Consider the following 17,765-nt stretch of genomic DNA (forward strand, 5'->3'; position numbering starts at 1 on the left):
GCGGGATCTAGTTCCCTGACTAGTGATCGAACCGTGGCCTCCTGCATTGGCAGCACAGAGCCTTAACTACTGGACCACCAAGGACGTCCCTGGATTTATCTCTTTCAGTTATTTGTATTCTGCATGAACTTACTTCTGACATAGTTTGTTCTGGTATTTTGTTTAATGATGGCATGGTGGATTACCCTAAAACTATTGCAGAGTATATAGAAACTGTCTATCTTTAGGTTGAGCCGGTTACTTCTCTAAATTTTTGCTTCTTCATCTGTAAGTTGGGGGTTACTGATAGTACCTACCACATCAGGTTTTGAGGATTAAATGTACATAACACAGTGCCTGATATATATAGTAGGTGCTCAGTAAAATATATTGTATTATCATTTCCCACCATTCCTTCTCACCGCCTCTGTATTTGATGTCCCAGTAATGTTGAGCTGCCCTGATGATTCTTAAAGGAAATCTTAGAGTGTATTATTTCATCTATAACTATTTTCGTATTTATTTACAAAAGGTGTTTCATTTTACTTTGTATTTTTAGGGATTGCCTTTTTTTGTATGTGCTATTTAGTTTTGTTTGGTAATTGTAAAAGATACTCATACGTGGTTTCAAAATCAAATCTCAAAAAGGATACTGTTAGAAGTCTAGCTTCATTCTGTTGTCTCTTTCACCCCGATCAATTCCTCTTCTCCTTGGGGTACTACTTAAATGATTTTCTGATTTATCCTCCCATTGTTTTTAGTGGAGTTGGTTGTTTTAATTTAAGAAAATACACAGTTACTTTCTTAGATAGGTAGCATTCTACATAAACTTTCCCCCTTTTTTTTGCTTTGTATTGTTTTTATATATATCTAGGAATGATTACAGGACATTTTAAAAACAGCAACCAGTCAGATTAGATAACAACAGAAATGCCACTGGACTGTTAATAAAGAACCCACACTTTTAGAGAGCAAAATACTTAGTCCACTTCATGGCAGCAGAGCTGATACACATATGAAAAAGGCAAGATGGTCTGACTGTCCATCCCAGCTCACTTCTTGTGTGTATTCCAGCCAGGTGTCAGTGTTGGCCCCTTGGCTTTGTTTTTCCGTAAATAGTAGCCTGTGCTGAGTAACAGCTCACAAACACTCGGCTTATTCCTGGAGGACCTGGAGTGGTAGCCATTCAGAATGTAGCAGAGCAGGGAAGATCCCCATGTGGTGGGCAGGAGCACGCCTTTCCCCTCAAGACCATTCTGGAAGCTGCTCCGTCTTATCGAGGAGGCTGTGGCTTGCTTCATGCTCAGCAGATCTTAGTGAATGACCCTCTTCTTGTCCTGCAGATATGAGGGAGATCTGTGTTCTACCTTAGCCGTAGTTAGCAGCAGAGCTTCAGCAGAATGCAAATACTATACAGATTTGTATCAGCAAAAACACCTGATTTGAAAGTCTTCTGACTGGTTGCACCACTGAGGTCTAGAAATTAAAGGAAGAGTGAAGATTTAAGCAATTTAAAGACAGCTCTTAAGACTCCACACTCCCAATGCACGGGGCCTGAGTTTGATCTCTGGTCAGGGAACTAGATCCCACATGCTGAATTCGCATGTTACAACTAAGGCATGTGCAGCCATATAAATATTTTAAAAGGAAAAAAAAAAAAAAAAGACAGCTCTGCTAGGTAAAGCATATTTTTAAAATGTAAGAACTATTTTTGTCCAGTTCATGGTTTCAGTGTGGTAACACTTGAAGCTCCTCCCATATTGATAATTATTCATTGAACCCTTGCAGTGTAAAAGATACAAAGCCTGTGTTCTCTGCAGAATTTATAACTCCCCACCAAACTTCTTTCGCATTGTAATTTCAGCTGGGTGATATAGTAGTTCATCTTCTAACCCAAAATCAGTTGTAAATTCACCTTCTAGTTTTTTATATTAAACTGAATTAACTATTGTTGATTTTTTAAAATTATGCTCTAAAGTGTTAAATTGTTACTTTGTCTTCTGAACTATGACAGTTTGAGTATAGCAGTCTTCATTGAAAATATATGTGGTTTGAGATTTTAAAGCATATTAGCAAATTAAGATCATCTCACTTGGGGAAAAACAGACATCTTCTATTTAATAGTGTTGTGACAGGGTATAAAACTACCTGCTGTTGAACCTGTGGGGTTGAATTTAACTATTAATTTATTAGGACTTGCTCCTGTATTTTACTCTGGCCCTGCCTACTGAGAATTTTCAGTATGAGCAAGAAAGGATGAGGAATGATTGCTGTAAGCCAGACTTAAGTTAATCTTTAATCATTTAAAAGCTTTTAGAGTTTCTAAAGTATAAATTATCTGTCTCTTGAGTGCTTACCTAGTTTTAATAAAACTAGGGAATTCCCTGGTGGCCCAATGGTTAGGAATCTGCGCTTTCACTGCCAAAGGTGCAGGTTCAATCCCTGGTTGGGGGACTAAGATCCCTAAGCTGTGAGACATGGCCAAGAGTAAAACTAAATCCTGAGAATGTGTGTGTGAGAGAGTGAAAACAATTCACTGAAAGTCTTCAGAAATGCCAGATTTGTTGATTGCCATTTTATACGGCACATTGGAGCCAGGATGCCAGGAGCCGTATATGGGATGGAGAGTTGTTATTTTTGTTCTGGTGTAACAGGGCAACAAGCTGTCTGTTTTGCTATTTCTGAAAGTGAGTCCTTGAGAGAGCTCTTGTTAAGTTTGATGAGGGTGCATTTCTCTCCTTTAAGTTGTAGAAAAGCCCGTTCTTACTTTTGGAGGAGACTATTGCAGGAAATGACAGACACAGCAATATCTTCACGTTGCTGGTTGGAATTTGTGAGCACAAATGATTCCGGCCTCTGTCCAAAGAGAGATGAGGTGCTATCCTTCCAGCCATATTTGTAGATGACCTTTGGTGTGCTGTTGGGGATGGCCCTGCGACGGTGACCTTTCCATGGTAACAGCTTTGGATGTCAGGAAGTGAAAAGAATAGTTTGATTCTTGTCTCCCATCCTCCTCCTACATACCACCATCTTTTTTCACCCCCAGCTTAATAATCATATATCAAGCTCCTCAGTGCAAAGTTTAGGCTCCCAGTAACTGGAGAAGTTGTGTTTCTTATGTTGGGCGATTGAGTAATAACAATGCTGCTGTCTTGGTGCCCATATGAATTTGTCCCATCTTGCCTGAAACATTAATTGAGCAAGTTCAGACTTCAGGGCTTAGAGTCTGCTGTTCATTTCTCAAGAGCGGGTTTCTTACTCATACACACACCCTTTGTTTTTGGTCCTTTTCTTCTAAGCTTGTTTTCTATTTCTTTAACTTCCCTTTTTTATAAGTTAATATCTGGTATAAAGAGAAAATGTTGATTGTTTCTAGGAAATACCATCTAAAAGTGTTCTAGCATAGAATAAGCGGGCTATTTTCTTGTGTGTGTCAGGGTAGGGAGTTGCTAGTTAGTCCCTGCAAGGCCTCACCCAGTAACTGGGCCTCACTGTGTGTGTACTTACGTGCTCTGTTGCTGGTTCACAGCCACACAGTTATCAAATGCTTCTTCTTAGGAAAAGATCTTCAAAGCTGACTGGGTATTGTCTCTTTTTGAGCCTTTCTTATAATCCTGCTCATTTTGATCCTAACTTTAGAATTAGCTTAAATTCTTTTTCAAATTCTGATAAAATTTGTTTACAAGTCAGTGTCTTAAAGTGTCCATAATTTATCTGATCTTAGCTAAGAGTCTAACTGGAAAAAAAAAAAGGGCAGGGGGCAACCTTTCACTTGAAAGAAATCAGCTTTAAATACAGCAGTGTCATTTGGTTTTTAAAATGGAACTTGAGTCCCTCTAGTGGTAACAGTGTAATTCACTTTCCAAGCTTGAAATTTAAAGGAAGAGGACAGTCTTGAGCTACGTGGAATCAGCTTTCAAATCCACTGTCCTCGTGGGTGCTAGTGTCCCCTCCCCAGCCAAGAGGCAGTGCATAGGTGGGCACTGGCTTGACCCTAACGTGCCTGGATTCAGCATCCTCTTCCGCCTGTGCGATCCTGGTGCCCTGGTCGTTCTCACAAACTGCCACTCACCAGCTGCTCTCTTTCAACAAGTCTCAGCACGTATCAACTTGGGCTCCGTGGTGGTGATTTTAAGCCATGCTTTTTTTTTTTTAATAGAAAGGAACACAGTGCCCTTGGGGTCCTTGAGTTGCCTTGAAAGAAATAGTTGCACAGGCCTGTTTTGGGCATAGCAGGTAGATGAAGGACATTTAGTAATCAGAGGAGTTACGTACTGATAGAACACAGGCAGAAAATACCTGGGTTTGGGATTCAAATCCTAACTTTACAAATATTAACCATGTGACCTCAAGCAGATTCCATTGCTGCTCTGTATCTTAGTTTTTCCCGTCTATAAAATGGGGAGATGATAAACCCATTTGGCACAGTTGTTTTAAGTATTAAAAATAAACATGCCAAGGCCTGTGTTCTTTTTTAGGGCTCTGCAGTTGGTAGCAAAGGTCATGGAGATTCCCCCAGCTGAATTCATTATAATGCATGAAATTTGATTATTTGGATGACCTTCCCCTATTCTCCCGTGCCCTCTTTTTCTTTCAGTCACCACCCAGTAAGCGAAGAAAACTAGAGAAGCCAAGGAAGCCCATTACATTTGTAGTCCTGGGGTCTGTGATGAAAGAACTAGCCCTCAAAGCATCATCTCTGGGCCCTGAGACAGTGGAAGGCATCGTGGTTGTGACGACATGGATTGAAAAAATCCTCACTGATCTAAAGGTACCTGGTTGATAAGCACATTGAAGAAGTACTTACAAATAATCTTTTTTCTTTTCTTTTTTTTAAAAAGGAGTTTTCAGAGCAGAAAAGTGATCTGTAAAATTGTTTTTCCTCCAAACAGGTCCAGCATAAACGAGTTCCATGTGGAAAGGAGGAAATCAGCCTTTTCCTAACGGCCATAGAAAACTCCTGGATTCACTTACGGAGGAAGAAAAGAGACCGAGTGAGACAGCTGAGAGAAGTGCCCCTAGCGCCCAAGGACGTGATCGAAGCCTTGGAGGAGAAAAAGGCTCCCCCCAAAGAGTCTGGCAGCAGCCAGGATGTTGCCCAGGGCCCACAGGAGAGTGCCCGAGGGGGCCCTGCTCCGCTGGAAGGCGAGTCTGCCACTGTGGGGGGCCATGGCCCCAGCCAGGACTCGCTTTCCCAGGAGGAAAACCCAGAACCCACGGAGGATGAAAGGAGTGAGGAAAAGGGGGACATGGAGGTTCTGGAAGGTTGTAAAGGCTCTAGTAATGGAGCCCAGGACCACGAGGCTCCTGAGCCCTTCAGCAGCCCAGTGTCTGAAAAAGGGAACCATCTCCAAGGAGTGGCTGGACGTTACTTATTCAAGTGTCTGATAAACGTTAAAAAGGAAGTAGATGACGCCTTAGTTGAAATGCACTGGGTTGAGGGCCAGAACAGGGATTTGATGAACCAGCTTTGTACTTATATACGTAACCAAATTTTCAGGCTTGTTGCTAGTTAACTTCAAAATTCTCACACAGTTGGCAAAGTTCTATAAAGCAGCTTGCTTTGAAGAGTGGCCTGGGTTGGGGGGTGGGGGCGAGGGGGGGCAAGCTGAATTCCATCATTAGTCCACTAGTAATATTATGTGGAATTGTCTTAAAAAACCAACAAATGAGTCCATTTTTAAACACCTGCCTCCTTAAAAAAAAAAAAAGAATTACAGGGCATTGTAGTATGGTAGTTCAGAGAATTGTGATCAGCATCAACAAAATGCCATCGGTAAACTCATAAGGGATTTAAACCTGACTTTAAGCAGATCACCTTTGGAGAAGGAAATGGCAACCCACTCCAGTATTCTTGCCTGGAGAATTCCACGGACAGAGGAACCTTGTGGTCTGCAGTCCATGGGGTCGCAAGAGTCGGACACAACTGAGTGACTTTGATTACTTCACTAAGCTGATCACCTTGGCTTCAGACTGGTTTTCTGATTATTTTTGCAGTCTGATCCTGGTCAGAACTTAACAGTGCATCCTGCCTTCTGTGTCAGCCTTGGTTGCTTCCTGAGAAGGGGTGACTTTCTCACCCCTGCCCTCCTTCCCCTCCACCCCACGGAGGTGGTATACCAGGGTGGATAGCCCTATACCCTCTTCTGAAGTCACTTTCAAGCCTAAAAACTTTGGGTACATACGATTGATGACCCCTATGTCAGTCCTGAGAAAGGAACTAGCCTTTGAGAGTCAGGGAGAGAAAGCTCAGTAATGCCAGGAAGAAGGCCTGATCAGGGAGCGCCTGGAAACGTCGGAGACAATCGGCACATTCCTGACTCCTGTCTGTTTTGGATGTTGCTTGTTTCAGAAACAGAATTAGGTAAGCAAAACTGCCAGATATAACTGTGATGTAGCAGAATGAAGCCATACCCACCCCTCCAACCTGTTTAAAGAACTGTTTTGTAGCAGTTTGACTGGTGTGGGTTTTTTTTTTTTTTTTTAATTTGTTTTGACGTTTGAAGTGGAGCTAATATAAGAGTATTCAGAATTGAAAACTGTCAGTCCTGTTTGAATCCTGAGGTTGGGGAAGATACTGTTTTGGCTTTGAATGGATAAGTGATTGGTGATGGAAATGAGAAATGGAGCAAGATAAACTTACATGTAGTAAGTTGCTTAAGAAAGTTTCATTTATTGGCAGATAAGTTATCGCTAATCAAAGATGGTTTGGGCACGGGAATTCGTTTGTAATCCCTTCTGTGTTTACCTGTTACCATTGGAGAACTCTGAGGCCAGGGTAACTGTTCTTAAAACATGTTTCCTAATTGTGCTGCCAGGGCTCAGCAGGAATACCTCTGGGAAAGGAGTCTCTCTTTTGTCCTCTTGGTGTCTCGGTTACCCTCTTCTGTGCTTGACTTTCACTGCTTGATTTTATACCAGCAGCCAAGGGTTCTATTTATCCTTAAAATTTTGAGTATGGTGCCATTGTTTCTCACTGTCTGCAAAGAAGACTGCGGCGGAGTAGTTAAGCCACACTTTTGAAAGGTGACTGTTGGTTGGGGCATAAAACTGATGACCTTTGCATACTTTAGCAGCAGCTAGACCAGTCCTTCAGCAAAGATACTGGAAACAGAAATAGGACCATATCATACCTCCCCGTGGCAGTGGAGACAGAGCTGCCGAAGAGAACATACGAACCAACCCGTGTTCTAAGCTGGTCCATGGACCTCTGGAGAACCCAGAGCCTCCTGGGTTATTTCCAAAGGCTCTGTGGACATGTTTGGGTTTTTTCCTGGAGAGAAGGGTCCCCAACTTAGAGAGAGGAGCTATTGACTCACTGGGGATTAGGAACCGCTATGCTGGTTAGCCTTTGACAGGAAAAGGGAACTTAATGCCCAGGGTCCCACAGAGTCCAAGGTTCAGCACAGGGCCTTGGATTCCGGTGGGCCAGCCATCTCCTCCATCCATCCACACCATCCTGCTCTCCTCACCTCTCATGACACACTGGAGTCTTATGCTGGACCCAAGCCTAGTTTCTATCTTGGTCAAATTTTAGGATAAGTGAGTTAGGTAACAACTCTTCACTCAGTAAAGCCGTCACTGTCTGCATGTTTGTTTCACTGTAAAGGAGTAATACATGCTCATTAAGGATTTGGAAAGATGAACGGAGGAAACAGCTTCAGTCACCCCTCGTCTCAGCCTTCGGGAGCATAGCCACTGTTGGCATTTCACTGTTTTCTTCCAGTCACTAATCTGTCTCTGTAGATGGGGTGTGTGAGTGTGTGGGGTTCAACTTTGGTTGTGTTCACTCTGTATATTCACTTCATGCTTTTTTCCTCCGTGTTGTCACAGGAGTGTATTATTTATCCTCCTCACTTGCTCACAATGTATTTCAGCCACAGTATTAGCCTTTGTTAAGTCTAGTACTTAAGAGATTCCCAGAGAATCCTCTGTGGACCTGGAAGCACAAAAGAGGTGTCTTATGTCTGTGTATGTTCGGTGCCCCAGGTTTGAGGCTTGGTGCAGTCGAAGGTGTTTTATAGTTTAAGCTAATGCTCTTAGAATTTAAGAAGCATGTGGCGAGAGAGCCTTCCACTGCTGGAAGTGTGAGTGCCGTTTTCGCATTGGTGTGTCTTCAGTTCCTTCTCTGAGAAGAATAGTTTATTTCTATCTAATGAGAGAACATTGAAACATTTTTAAAAAACATTTAAAAATCCTTTCCCTTACACATATACTTTATAATTGTGTGATATGGGGTAGCCTATACCTCTGATAAAAGGGGAAGATGAAATTTTTTTTTTTTTTTTAAGAAATAGATTACTGACCTGTGTGTCATAATGTTGAGTGATAACTGCCTAAGTGTCTGGAGGTCAAGTTCCTGTTGATGGATTGGTATGAAATTCAGTCTTTGTGGTATTATCTTAAATTCTGTTCTGGTCCCTGGCCTGGGTGTCTGATCTCTTGATAACCAAAGTGGGAACAGAAGCAGGACTTGTTTTCCAAGGAGGGGAATAAGCTGCTTTTGTTCTTTGGAATCTGTTTTGCTTCCAGCAGTGGGTTCCTTCACCCCACATCCTTGCCCAGCTGTTCACACACCAGAGCATCGCTGCTTGTCCTCACAGCGTCTGTGTCTCTGTGGTGGAGTTTCAGCTAGTCTTAAGGGAGTGTGGGGGTGATATATACTTAAAATTTTAGTATGTATTTTTAAAAACATGAAACCTGTCAAAGCTTACCATATGAGTACACCAGCTTCTAAGCTCTGACGTGTAGTAAAAAGGGGTGGAAAAGATGCAAAGGCCTTTAGAAAATTCTAGGCCTCCTAAAAGAAGCCCCTCCTTCTTACTTAAATCCAGGTGTTTTCAGCTGCGGCCACACGAGGGCGTATGTGGCTTTTTTTTTTTTTCATCAGCTTCACGGTGGGCGTGGATAAAATTTTGTCCTTGGTATTTTCTTGAAATAGCCAGTCACTACTCAGATAAATATTTTTATGTAAGCAAGTATGTTTTTATGTTAAAAAACTTAGAGAGATGAAAGAAAGAAGAAAAAACTCACCACCCTGTGGGCTGGGCATAAGTTTTCAACCTTTTTATGTTTCTTTATGGTCCCACATGATTTAAAAAAATTTTTTCTTTCCACCTGTCTTACTACTCTAAAATAGACCCAGGTTGTGTTAGTCCTTTGGATCAACTTTTTATTGGTCTCTAGTTGGGGGTACCGGAGGGGGATGTTTCATGATTTTACATAGTAAGTTTTCCAAAACTACTATTTGTGTTGCAGGAAGAATAATAGAGCCTTAAGAAAGAAGCTGCTTTCAGCATTCCTAAGGAGTGCTCTGACAGAAGGGAAGTCTCAAAGGTGCAACACTTTCACAGCCACATCTCTTGGAGAAGTTGGCACTCAGGAGAATCAGTTTGCTGAATGGGCATTAAGCCCAATAAAAACCCAGAGGAGGCTTACTAGTGAGGATGGATTGGCCTCTGCCTCCTGGAGCAGGGCGTTGATGGTCTTGAACCATCTGATGCTTCCGGGTACAAACCCCTTGGTTCTTGTGCCAGCACCGTATTAAGGAAGGCTGCGGGGGGCTCACCCTGCGAGCAGTGGGACCTCACACACATACCAGAGGGTTCCTGCTCTGCTCTGCAGAGACATTCAGATCCTCTGCTGTGACTCACCCAAATGACTAAAACAGCAGTTTATTTTTTTAATTGCTGGTTGGAACGGCTAATGCTGCCTTTTGGAGGCTCTGCTTTTACTCCAGGGGACCATGTTGTGACTGAAGGCCTTGTACCTCTGAATGGTCTCTGAGGTGCAGCCTTTTCTCTGCTCCTCTCTCAGCCTGGCAGAACCACTGGGGACTCCAGGCTGTCTTCAGGGAAGCGGGGGATCACAGGTGCTGATTAGGAGCCAGGGAACTGAGATAAGGCATAGTGGACCAGAAAGTACAGGGGCCTGGAAAACAGAGAAGGTCACAGACTTCACAGTTCATCAGACCCGAGTCTACATTCCAGTTCCACTTACCGGGTCAGTCATTCTCACTGAGGCTTGACTTCGTCATGCAAAAGGTGCTGGATTCTCACTTCCAAGAGTCATAACAGCAGTTAAGTGAGAGGAATACTAAAGCCCCTTGGAAGAGTCCATAAACAAGGGGTAGGCTCATTGCTTCTTAGTCTCTCTTGAGTTTTCACTTTCTGGTCAGAACATCTTCTATCAAGAGACTCAGGTGAAAAAGCTAAGACCTCAAGTGTGTCAGTGCAAGTATAGACTGCCACTCTGACCGAGAGCAGAAATCCAGACTTCTGTGTAGTGGGAAGATAAACAGGCAACCAATACTGATTATCAGTCCTCTATGTCAGTTGTCTGACTTAAACCCACAAAGAGGCGTGGAGTCCCTGTGTGCTTTGTAAAGAAGTGGCAGCTCAGAAATGCCTTAAATGACATGCCCTAAGGTTGTTTACAGGGACTTGACCTCAGGTCCAGAGATAGGAGACAGGGGTTTCATACCAGTTCATCACGAGTTCTACACTTAGGATGGAAACAGACTCCTGGGCTCCGTGGACCCATCTTTAGGGAAGGAAGCTTTGACGATATGACACAGGGAAGAGAAAATCAAGTCTTAACCAACTCTGCCATTGAGCATTTGAAGGTCATATTATTTTCCAGCCTTTGATCAGTGAGCAAGCTTTAATAAAACGAAATTGCTTATAATTAGTTCTTAACTTACACTACCAAGTCTTTATAGAATTTTGTATTTGGCAGTAGTACAGATAATTAAGTCGATAGTGAAGCCACAGTCTAGTGCAAGCACACTTTGGATCGGAATCAATGTAAAATAACTGATAATTAGCTAATGACTCTTTGACAACGCATAATTGTATAATAAGGGGAAGAAGGATTTTTTTTTTAATTTTAGGCAGCATCAAATATTTCACTTACGGAAAGCAAAACTGGTAGACTTTCAGATCTTGCTACAGAAGGGTAACAGTCATCATAAAAAATAGCAAGTCGTCTTCCCCAGGTAAGGGAATGGACCGTGTGAATCTGGAGAAAAGGAAAGGCTGCCTGCCATCTGGTGGGAATTCAAGGAGTGTGACTGAGAGTGGAGGAAACGGAGCCAAGAAATTCCCAGCTGGGGGAGCCTTGGCCAGCTCCAGCAGCCAGCCTGCCCCCAGGGGAAGCTGCCCTGCGAGCACCGCTGAGCCTGGGACAGTGGGTAACCTGCCCCCCTGTGTGATGCCAGTGGCTCCATGTCTCTTGCTGGGAAGTGGGCGTTGCCAGTCTGGTCAGGATCCCTAATTGAAGTCTCTTTGTCCCAGGGTTTGCCTTCAGAGGGACAGATGTGGGGCTTCTGGAGCAAACGCTGGCCTCTGTTTTATTAATGGACACTTTCATTCCCAAAGGAAAGTATTTCCTCATCTTCTACCCCAGGGGCCAGACAAGAAGGGCTGGAGCTCCCACTCCTGCTGGTGGAGCACTGCTGCTATCAAGTAACTTGTGTTTGATGCCTGCTGGTTACTGCCGAGCAGAAGTAGCTGCCCAGTGATGCTGGATCTTATTTCTTGAGGAAAGCCGGAAATCCAAACTTAGGAGTTTACTTGACGGTAAATCTTCACAACGAATTCAGTATTCTACAGAAACCTGGTCGACCGTCAGTTTGTAGCCTCTCCTACCACCAGCTGCTAGAACTTACCTAAATATTTGTTGCCTCCACTCTCCTAACTCGTTTGTTTCAGCCACTGAAGTCTGGTTGCTGCCTCCCACCTCTTAAAGAGTTCTCACCTCTTAACGGGGAGAATCCTGAAGATTCCAGTAGCCATGGGCCTGGTTTGTGCTTTTCTTTCACTCGTGGACAACCCACTCTGTGACTTTATACTGCTCACTCCTGCATTCTTCACACACAAATCTAGGCCTTTCCTGAACTTTCACCCTCCACATGCCTCACCTCCTGTTGGACATCACCCCCAGGACCATGGCTGTGCTAACTCAACTGATCTGCACCTGCGTCTCCTGTACTCTCCACCACATCCAGCCCGTTGTCCAAATTAGAAGTCTCTGCTCCTCCCTCTCCTTCACCACTAGGGTCTAAAAATCTTCCACCTGAGAAAGATCTTCCCAATTCCAGCCCAGCCTCTTCTTCCAACCCTGGTGCCACCACCTTAGTGGCCTTCTGTGTCTCTCACCTGGACTGGGAGGGTAGCCTGAACCGTTTCTGGGGGGTTTCAGAATTAAGCAGCAGGAACAGCAGGTTGGGGAGGGGTTGGGGAGAAGAGTGAAGAAACAGGAAGGAAAACTAGGATGGGAAGTAGACCCAGCACCCCAGGTCAAGTTAGTTGAGGTCAAGACTCGTGTGAGGCTCTTGCTGGTCAAGCATGCCAGAACTTACCCCCTTAACAGAATTTCATTTTACAAAAGTGATGTTTTCATTAGAAGATATTTAGAAAAGAAGGATAAAAGTTTACAATTCCACTACTCAAATGGAGTTGTTTTACATTTTGTTATCTTAGTATTTTTATATACATATATATTTTTAAGCAGCAAATGTAGACTCAACGGTCTGTGTTACTGTTTTATAAATGTTTTCATTCAGCAATATGTTGTGATAAATTTTTTCTTGTTATAAAATTAACCTGTGTGTCATAAAACTTGTGAAAATAAAAGTTACCAGAGGTTGCACTGCCCGAAGACAAGCACCAGTAATATTTTGGTTTATATCCTGTTTTCTTCACATGCCATATTGTGAGCGGCACTTCATGAAACCAGTTGTTCCTTATTGGAAATCGAGATTTTCTGGTTTTCACATTTGTACATGCTTTAGTGAATATCTTTGTACAGAAATGTTTGTGTGTGTTCTTCCTGCTTTAGGATAAATTTGTGTAAGAATTACTGAAGCAGAAGAGAGAATGTGCTTTTAACGGCTTTTCCATATATTACCAATTTGCTCACTGAAAAAGCTGTTCTCCTTTACCATTTCTTGTCTTTGCCACACATTTGGTAGCACCAGAAGGCTAATTTTTAAAAATCCTTTATCAACTGATCAGCAAGAATATTTTCATTGTTTTATTATGGTATTTGCAAGGCCAAACATCTTCCTGTATATATTTATGTTCATATAGTTTGTGTTTCATGAATCTTAAATCACGTCCTATGTTCTCTTCTCTACCCAGGTGTTCATTTTGTTACTGACATTGCGGAGGCACAGCTTGCCAGCATTTTCCTCCGTTTTGTCATTTACCTTTTCCTTTTGTTTATGGTGGTTTTGTTTTTACAGTCAAGGAGCTTTTAGAAAAGTTTATATAATCAAGTGTGTCAAACTGTTCCTTTCATATTCTCTTTGCCTTTATGGGTAGATACCTCTTTCACCACCCTTGGAGCCAAAAAATGTTTGCCTATATTTTATTTGGCTCCTTTGACATTTTGTTTTGTATTTAACACTTTGCGTTTATGTTGGTGTGTGGTGGAAGTTTTAAGGACCTAACTGTGTTTAGTGAATGGTTTAGAGTTACCACAGAGTAACTCTTCTGAGAGATGGCTGGTGAGCTCTAGCCCTGCCTGCCCTGTGAGGTGTCTGATGGGAACCCGGACTCAAGCGGGCTGGGGGCTGGGGAACAGGTTGAGTCTGTCCTATCCCAGCCTCCATCCTCAAAGTGGGAGGAGTCACTGGCTGGAACATGGCTCCTGGAGAGTGTAGGGTGTCCCCAGCACTGCCCCATGTAGACTCTCCTGATGGGCCCTGGGCCCTTGGTAAGAAATCCTGTGGTGGGCATGGAGCTGCACCCTGGAACAGGGTGGTCCAGCCAGTAAGAGGCCACTGCTGCAGGCCTCACACCCTCTTCTGGCTTGAGGGGCACCAGTCACTAGTGCAGGCAGCTGATACCTTGGGTTTTAAAGACTTGATCTGCAGCCTTGCGTTTACCTATGAGCTGGGATTGGCTGAGACCTAGACCCAGAGTCCTTTGTGTGAGGCACTGATTAGATTCCAGCCCCTCTGCCCTGGGAGGAGCCTTCGGGTCCAGCTGGCTCTTGACACACATGGCAAAAACTCCGCCTGTCTTTACTAATAACTTTGCCCAGTCTCACTCCCATGACCTGAATTAACTTACTCTCATGAAGCTGCCTCTTTTTTTCTTGCTTCAAAGGAGCAGCCAAAGTCCTCGACCTTTCCCATCTGTCTTTCCACTCTGGTCAGCCTCCTCCTTTCCTAGTCACTCACAGCCCCCGCCTCTCGAGCTGCATAGCTTGCTTGCCAGCCAGTTTGGTTTCTCAGGAAAGCTTGGTGTGTGTGGCTCCTCCCTATTTGCTTGTGAACTGCATTTCTTTCCTTATTACTCAGTGTCCACACCCAGGGCGTCTGTCTGGATAAAAATCTGCCCCTTTCCCCCAGTCACCTTTTCAGGCCAGACAGTGCCAACCCAGGCTAGCTCTTCATTCCTCAGAGCAGCCTGAGGCAGTTACAGCATCCCCGGAGGTCATCTGAGCCCTTGGATCCTAAGTTTAATTCTCTCCTTGCCTTCTCACTCACCTGCTAAGCAAAGTCAATGATTCTTTCTGTCTTCAGGCAGCTCCCCATCATCAGCTATTGCTGGGAGGTTTTCGGACCCTCTTCCCTATGCTGGGCTGTCCCACATAGAGAACCAAACCACTCCTCACCCCAGCTGACACTAAGCAGCATTGTGACCTTGGATAAAACACCACTTGGGAGATTGATTTAGGTGATCACAACTCTTCTAGCTCTAACATCATGTGAGCCAATGAAGAGGAAGTCGGTGAATGGGAAGGTTAAACTTGACTGTGTCTGTTTGTTAGGTTTAGGAGAGGTCCTTTGACAGCTCACCAGGAATAGAGGAAGGCAGATGAGGATTTAGGTGAAAACTTCCATGTACACCTGTGGTGGATTCATGTCAATCTATGCCAAAACCAATACAGAATTGTAAAGTAAAAATTAAAAATAAATAAATAAATTAAAAAAAAAAAAAAAAACAAAAAAACAAAACAAAAAAAAAAACTTCCAGCACTGGGGAGCCCACTTTACTGCAACTGAATGCATGCCCTATAGGATACACCTCTAAGAAAGTAATTTGGAATCCTGCTCATCATCATTCAGACTGATCTCATCAGGTATCAGGTTCAGTTTGCTAACCCAGCCTTAAATCCACTTAATTCACGTATCAGAAAAGTATGATTATCTGGGAACCTAACTTTCTAAAATAGGTAGATCAGTACCCTCACAGATGCTTTTATGGTCCTAGGATTTCTTGTGCTACGTCCAGCATGGTGGGAAAGAGCAAAGCTTTACTTTTTCCATGTATCACTGTGGGATTGAGTTCAACTCTGACCTTTTATCCCACTCTGGCTTACCAAAGGTCCCCTGGCCTTGGCTACAAGGAGAGCCCAGTGTCTGGCACATGTTTGACACACAGGATCTGTGAACATCTTGCAGTGTGTCCCTGAGTGTACTTAGTCTTGTCTTTCCCTCTTCATTGCACAGCTGACTTTCTCCATTTGCTCTTGTTTTAACTGTAGTAGGTGAAAAGCTCTCCTAAGACGACACGCATAGTTTGAGAAGTCAGGCCTGAAGGGTTAGGGCATATGCGACTTGGGACCTGGTATATTTGTACTTTGGCTTCACACCTTTTCCCCTATCTTAATCCTTTTCTGCTTTGTAGGATCAGAGAACTGATCTTCATAGTTCTTAGATTTGTGTGTATCTATATCAAATCTATATCTTAGATTTGTGTATATATGTAGAGCTTTGTTGGGATGAATGGTGGGGCGATGGGAGATTGTCTCATTAAGGAATGTCATAGCTCCACATATTAAAAAAATTGAGCGGGTTGGGAATTCCCTGGTGGTCCAGTGGTAAGGGGGCTTCCCAGGTGGTGCTAGTGGTAAAGAATCTACTGCCAATGCAAGAGACGTGAGACACAGGTTCAGTTCCTGGGTCGGAAAGATTCCCTGGAAGTGGACATGGCAATCCACTCCAGTATTCTTGCCAGGAGAATCCATCCCATGAACAGAGGAGCCTGGCGGGCTACAGTCCATGGGGTTGCACAGTCAGACACAACTGAAATGGCTTAGCATCATGCACGTCAGTGGTAAGGACTGGCGCTTTCACTGTCACGGACCCAGGTTTGATCCCTGGTTGAGGAACTTAAGATCCCGCAAGCTGAGCAGCCTGGCCAAAAGAGAAAAATCAAGGGGGCCAAACTGGGCACTGGGGTGCAAAAGTCTTCAGGAGGAAGCGTGGAAACAGAAATCCTCTGATGAGAATTACACAATGACGGATGGGCCAGGTTTCCTCCTGCCCCAAAGATACTAAGCACTGGAAGCCATTTAGGAGCAACTTTTTGGAAATGGCTGGGCTTTGGCTTACACCCAAAACATGCTAACCTTTCTGCTGAAACATCAAAAAGACTTTCCCCTGAATGAATACAACAATGGCCAGCTTCTACCTGAGTTCCACCCTCTTGCAACAGGAAGTTGGGCTAAAACATTAAACAGCCCTATTCATTCCTCTCCTTTTACCCTCCCCCTTACTACCTAAATGGTATCCCCCCCCCCCCCCCCGCCCGCCACTGTCCATTCCCCAACTAGAGTAACCTTGGTTGATGAGAAACCCTGTCTGGCCGTTTTCAGGCTCCTGCAAGCAGCAACAAGCCCAGGAAAAGCCTCCTTTCTAAACCTTCGCTTTTGCCTAACATCCCCTGGCTGCTGTCCCCACATGACCCAAATAAACAGATGATCATGTGAAGCCAGGAAAGCTGTTTGTTTTAAACAGTGAGCATCTCCACTAATCTCTGGACCAGATGGGTTATTGGGGACAAGGGAGAGGTTGGCATTTGAATTCTATGTTCACCCCACTTTTACTTTCTGCTTCCCCACCCCTGAAGGCAAAGCTGTCTTCAGAACATTACTTTTCAGAGGGTTGTCTTTGTGATGTGACAGAGTTGGGTCCCTGATGAGTCAGAAGAATTGGAGTTAAGCCGCCAGAAGAGACTTCAGGGCTGTAAGAATGTCATGACCGCTTGAGGAAGGCAGAAGGGTACAGTTGGAGGTAGCTCTCTGAACATCCTGGGCCACTGGGCAGAATGGTACAGTGCTAGCCCCTAACAAAATGAGAACTTGGCAAACAACATTATCTCACGTCACTTAGATATATATTAGACTATTTCATGTATACGTATATGTGTGTCCATGCTAAGTTGCTTCAGTTGTGTCTGAGTTTCTGCTCTCCTGGACTGTAGCCTGCTAGGCTTCTCTGTCCATGGGATTCTCTAGGCCAGAACTGAGCCACCTGGGAAGCCTATATATATATATATATATACACACACATATATTTATATGTCTCTCTCTCTATATATATATATGTATACACACACACATATAATATATCCCCCCAGTGGGTGAGAATCAGCCTGCAATACTGGGTTCGATCCCTGGGTTGGGAAGATCCCCTGGAGGGCATGGCAGCTACTCCAGTATTCTTGCCTGGAGAATCATGGATAGAGGAGACTGGCAGGCTCCTGCGTCCTTGGGGTCGCAAAGAGCCACGTGCGACTGAAGCGCGCGCGCGTACACACACACACACACACACACACGAGTCTTAGGTGGCAGATACCTTAAAAGAAGCAATGTTCACTGATCAAGCCTTGTAAGGAAAGAAGCATTCATCCTGCGAAGATGAACTCGACTGTTCTCTAATGCCCTGATCCCCTGTTGCTTTTCAACTTCGTCATAAATAAAGCCAGTGCCACCCAGTCACTTGTATGTGATGGCCTCTCTCTGCTCAGCTACAGATGCTGGGGCAGTAA

At 43.9% G+C, this 17,765-nt stretch overlaps 1 protein-coding gene across 1 annotated transcript in view; it reads left to right on the forward strand.

The window, feature by feature from the left end:
* Positions 1 to 6,433, forward strand: part of METTL16 (methyltransferase like 16) — a 61,645-nt gene extending 55,212 nt beyond the window's left edge. Inside the window, exons 9-10 of the mRNA XM_040243770.1 lie at positions 4,577 to 4,750; positions 4,872 to 6,433. Of these exons, the coding sequence (XP_040099704.1) occupies positions 4,577 to 4,750; positions 4,872 to 5,495 (798 nt within the window). The 3' untranslated portion in view covers positions 5,496 to 6,433. The remainder of the gene's footprint in view (positions 1 to 4,576; positions 4,751 to 4,871) is intronic.
* The last annotated feature ends 11,332 nt before the right edge of the window (positions 6,434 to 17,765 follow it).

The sequence above is a fragment of the Oryx dammah genome, unplaced genomic scaffold (genome assembly GCF_014754425.2).
Source record: "Oryx dammah isolate SB20612 unplaced genomic scaffold, SCBI_Odam_1.1 HiC_scaffold_8, whole genome shotgun sequence".
NCBI lineage: Eukaryota > Metazoa > Chordata > Mammalia > Artiodactyla > Bovidae > Oryx > Oryx dammah.